The following is a 4,888-nucleotide window of genomic DNA, read 5'->3' as shown; positions in this document are numbered from 1 at the left end:
TCTCTCTCTCTCTCTCTCTCTCTCTCTCTCTCTCTCTCACACACACACACACACACACAGACACACACACTTACACTATTACATTCTCTCCCCAGAGACTAGGGAGGGGCTCAGCAGTCCCATCTGGTTTCTTGACCCAGTGTGTTTTTTTTTCCAGAGCAACATAATCGCTAAGGGTATCAATTCTCATCCTTGTCTATGTGTCCTAAATAAAACCAGTMCTAAAATGGCACACACTGTGGTTTGGAAATGGATGCTCATAAAAACCATATCTGACACAGGGGCAGGGCAGGTGGAAGGTGCTTGTTTTCATCTCATGTCATGGAAAATCCCTCCAGTTGCCTTTATTAGCCTCTGACATACATCTGATCTTCCTCTGTAGCTTTAGACTTTTTACATAAAATTTTTTATCACTTGTCTCTTAAGAACGATCTCACTTTCATCATTCCTATAACACTAAACTTTCCTACCTTTTCTTTCACTTTGTTCTTCTTGTTCAGCTCTGCAGAATGGTCGCTCCCAGTTTGTGATCAATGGGAACTGGAAAATCAACGTTCCTGGTGAGTACAGTGTAGCTGGGACCAAGCTGCTGTACAAGCGCTCTGCAGACACCTGGGAAAGCTTTGAGGTGCCAGGACCTACCCAGGAAGACCTACATCTAATGGTACAACTTACTAAAGACACAGCCTGCTCCAATATCACTAACCAGTGGCATGTTTTATTAGGCCCRAGCAGCGACAGCGCWGCAAAGGCCTATTGTGTCTGTAATGTTTCTTATTGTTAAACTTCTTCTGCCTCAAAATGTGTCAGTTTGGAGGATTTAACATTCTAAAACTCACCAAACTTTATACAAAGATGTCCCCCGATGAAAATTCTAGTATTTCATTTTAATTTTCAATGAGCGAGGCCAAAAGTCTCCACAGGGGTCCCAAACTTGTGATAGGGGACCTGGTTCATCCCAGAGAGCTGTAATTCAGTACATACTGTAGGTAGATCTCCCCAAAACAAGAAAAAGATCCTCTTGGACGTATGCCCTAAAATGAACTGGAAGTCGGCCATTGTGGGTCAATGGTCAATTTTCCAGTTTGTCGAACTTTAATGAACTCCTCCTAGAGATTTCAACCTATCGGCTTCAAACTTGTTCAAATTTGGTACACTGTTAAGACATAAGAGATTAAAAGTTATCAAAATCGTGAATGTTCAAGTGTGTTTAGGGGYGAGGCCAGTCCTTAAATTTGGTTTCTCGCCAACATTTTTGAAACACTATAGGTTTTACATAGAAAGGTTGAATTACACTAAACTCACGAAGAKTCGTCCATGTGGGATGCCCGACGATACCATGTGGTCATATGCTGACATCACCGTAGCCCCGACCCCTAAGGACAGGGACAGACCTTATTTTGCTTGGAAAGGTCCATCTCTGACCAGCTTGACCCAATCAACATGAAATTGTGTCAGAACACAGATAATAAGTTGGTCAGACTTGGTTTCAAACACCAAGACTTTTCACTTGAAGGTGTGGCCGTGATGGTGTGGCAAAGTCAGGTGTCATATCGATACGGTGGGCTCTAAATCACATATACATGATCCACTTTGCTCCAAACTGGATATCAATGATCTTTGTTAACTTCTGAAGGGGCCTGTAGGAAAACATTGTAATTTGACTCAACCCCCTATACTGCAAAAAATTAATTACTCCCTGAAGCAGCGTTTTCTCTGCTGGGCTGCAGCTGGCATGACTCACTGTGCACCCATATGTCTGATGCAACAGTAAAAGTTTTTTTAGCAGAGCTGGGAGAAGCTTTTTCCTCCTCAACATTCTCAGAAAGTAAAGATGTTGCTGGGCTTTTATGAAGATATGTGTGGTGTTCACTGTACAGACCAAGCCCTCTGACATTTATTTTAAATCAGCTGCTTCTGTCAAACAGAATTCATTTTTTAAACCCTGCCTGGGCAGAAAATGCGAATGCGTAAAGTTTTGAAGCAAAGATAAAAAAAAAAGAGACTGGAAAGCTACTGAGAACAGCCTGCATGTWTCTGAGCTCTTCTTGTTTCCAGGTTCTGGCGACAGACAGAAACTCAGGAATCGAGTACGAGTACTGGCTTCCACCAGACCAGTATGACCTCTACCATGGGAGGAGGAGCCCACTGAGACAGGCTCACCAGTCTGCCAGCTACTTCCCCTGGAACCATCTGACAACAACAACCACAGTCACCACCACCACCACCACCACCACCACCACCACCCGGCCTCCTCCAAACACCCCCAAACCCCACTGGTGTAAGACTCACTCTCAGCTTCAGTCATCACATCTGTCATTTTCTAAAGAGCCATATTTGTAATTCCTGTAAGCAGGCTGTCATACACAACTTTTACTCTTTTAAGTTATGTCTTGTGAGTTTGTCTCAAGTTTCAGCTGAAGTGATGTAGAGAGGCTTACTAGTGTTTATTTATTTATTTATTTATTTATTTATTTATTTATTTATTTATTTATTTATTTATTTTGAGACAGCTCTTCTGAAACAACCAACTGATGCTTTCTGTAACAGTATAAAGCAGATAAATGAAAATATCTGTGGTGGTTACAGCAGATGGTGCATCTCAAACAATCCACCTTTGTTTTGAAGTTGTACATATGCTGACCTCCTGGCAGCAGCTGTGGAATTATTCTAATGGATCTCTTTTTGATAATTTGGGAGTAACATCTTTAATATTCTCATTCACAATAAACTCTACGCACAGCCTGACGACTTGTGCTTTCAGGCAGACTGCATCCAGTAAGGCAGTAAATTTAAGTAACCTCTCAGAAAATCGTTCCCAGCTGGTGGATGTTTGTAAAACAGAACTGATCTCAAATTATTACCAGAAGTGTGGAGCGGAAAGGTGAAATTTTATGTGATTATTTGTAAAGCTGGATCAGGTAAGAGTGAGTTTACTATGATCATCATMATTTGAAACACAACCAGAAAGCTTCCAATGTTGAGCCCTCTTCAAAAACGTGAAGAACCTGTTTAATTGGAATTTGCCAAATAACACAACAGTTTGATCATACTTTTGATTTTAAATATTCATCATTGCATTAATTACATTTAGTTTTTGCTCTAACCAAAACAACATTTGCRTTGAAAATGTTCAACCCTTTACTGAAAAATGTGTTTGTTTTTATCTTCTAGTTTTGAAACTTTTAAAGACTCCACGCCAAACTCCTCCCCACACCCACCACCAGCATCCTCGCCAGCCCACCGCTCGTCTGGGGCGGGAGGAAAACCATAGAAACCTCCTCCCTCAGGTCCCACCTGGAAGTAGGTTCACCAAAGCATTGACCTCAGACTATACAGTCTCAAGACTCAAGAATACACTCATTCACACTTTCATCAAATCATCTGATTATTAGATTAGATCTACAATTTCTAATAAACATGCTGCATGTAGAAAGTCATTCAGAAAGACAGTAATAAACATATGATAAGACTTGTTTTATCTCATTTATCCTTATTAATTCAGTTCTTGGTTTATCACTCAGGACACTGTGGGAAATGTCAGCAAGTTAAAGGTAGAAGGCAACGCCAGAGACAGTACTGCCAAAAGGACTTTGGTAAGGCTAAACTTTAAAGGRTTGTGTTTTTAAGGGGGTTTGTGTGATGTGGATGCTGATAAGCAATCAGAGTGTTACCTGCAGCAGACAGCAATTAGACTAACCTTTGTGTTGAGAAACATGGATTCTTCTGCTCAGAGCAAAGTGTGTTTGACACTTAGCCCCTTAAAGTGATTGTGACACAATGTTGGAACTATGCAGAAAAAGTCATTACATATATATGTTATATCATTCATATAATTGCATTTTACAAGCAAAATGCTAATTAAAAGCAATCTGGTTTAGAAGTGATTTCAAACTTGGCGCTGTGTTTCAGTACGGGACATCCGGCGGCGCAACACCATTGACRTCATGGGGGTGAAATTCCTATCTGCTGCCGCTATTAGGAAGCTGTTAGTTTGTCTTCAAGATAGCCGTATTTTTGTAGTCTGACTCAATTATGCCAAAATGTTGTGTYGCAGCTGGGTGTTTCAAATACCCCAGTGAACAAGTAAGCTTGTTTTCTTTCCCAAAGGATGAAAACCTTTGTAAACAATGGATGAAGCAAACACAGAGAACGAGGGATAGGTGGCTTCCCACTCCATCTTCTGTACTGTGTAGCGATCATTTCACTGCAGACTGTTTTGAGGAGTCTTCAGGCTTACAGGAATCTTTTGGCTTGAAAGTGAAATGCAAGAGTTTTAAAACCGACTGCTATCCCTACAATTTTTAAAAGAAAATCCACAGCCTAAGACACTACCAGCACATCAAAACACCGCAGAGAAGCCACAGTTGCCAAGCTGGCCAAGAAAAGAGTAAGTCCTATTATTGATCTTGTGTGTGCGTCATTCTGAGGTGTGAGTGTTTGAGACGAAAGAATATATATCCGTTAGTCTATATTGCGGTAAAATATACTCTGCGAGTGTATATTGGCCATAGTAAATATGACGAGTGTATGTATGCTAATAAACATTAGCCGCGAGACACGCTGCCTGTAGGCACAATACCATACTATACACACAGCAATAGTAAGTTATATGCATTTTTAGATCGTTTCTGGTGATAAATTATTGTCAATATGAGTTCTTCTACATGAAGTCTTTATGACTGAGCGTGTTTGGACCATTTTGTGTTTAGTTTCAACCTGCTAAATCATAAACAACACGATCGACCAATGCTACAACCCCTAGCAAAAAGTATGGAATCACCAGTGTTGGGCTACGTTCACACTGCAGGTCTTAATGCTCAGTTCAGATTTTTTGAAAAAATCCGATCTTTTTGTGTGAACGTTCACATTACATTTTAAATGTGAC

General features: G+C 40.6%; 1 protein-coding gene across 1 annotated transcript in view; it reads left to right on the top strand.

Moving 5' to 3' along the window:
- adamtsl5 (ADAMTS like 5) overlaps positions 1 to 4,888 on the top strand; it is a gene marked incomplete at its 5' end in the record, with an annotated part of 35,997 nt that overhangs the window by 26,869 nt on the left and 4,240 nt on the right. Inside the window, 4 exon segments of the mRNA XM_014021418.1 lie at positions 501 to 664; positions 2,059 to 2,281; positions 3,175 to 3,303; positions 3,525 to 3,596. Of these exon segments, the coding sequence (XP_013876872.1) occupies positions 501 to 664; positions 2,059 to 2,281; positions 3,175 to 3,303; positions 3,525 to 3,596 (588 nt within the window).

This window comes from Austrofundulus limnaeus, unplaced genomic scaffold (assembly GCF_001266775.1).
Source record: "Austrofundulus limnaeus strain Quisiro unplaced genomic scaffold, Austrofundulus_limnaeus-1.0 Scaffold292, whole genome shotgun sequence".
Lineage (NCBI taxonomy): Eukaryota > Metazoa > Chordata > Actinopteri > Cyprinodontiformes > Rivulidae > Austrofundulus > Austrofundulus limnaeus.
This window is presented reverse-complemented; position numbering and strand designations above follow the sequence as displayed.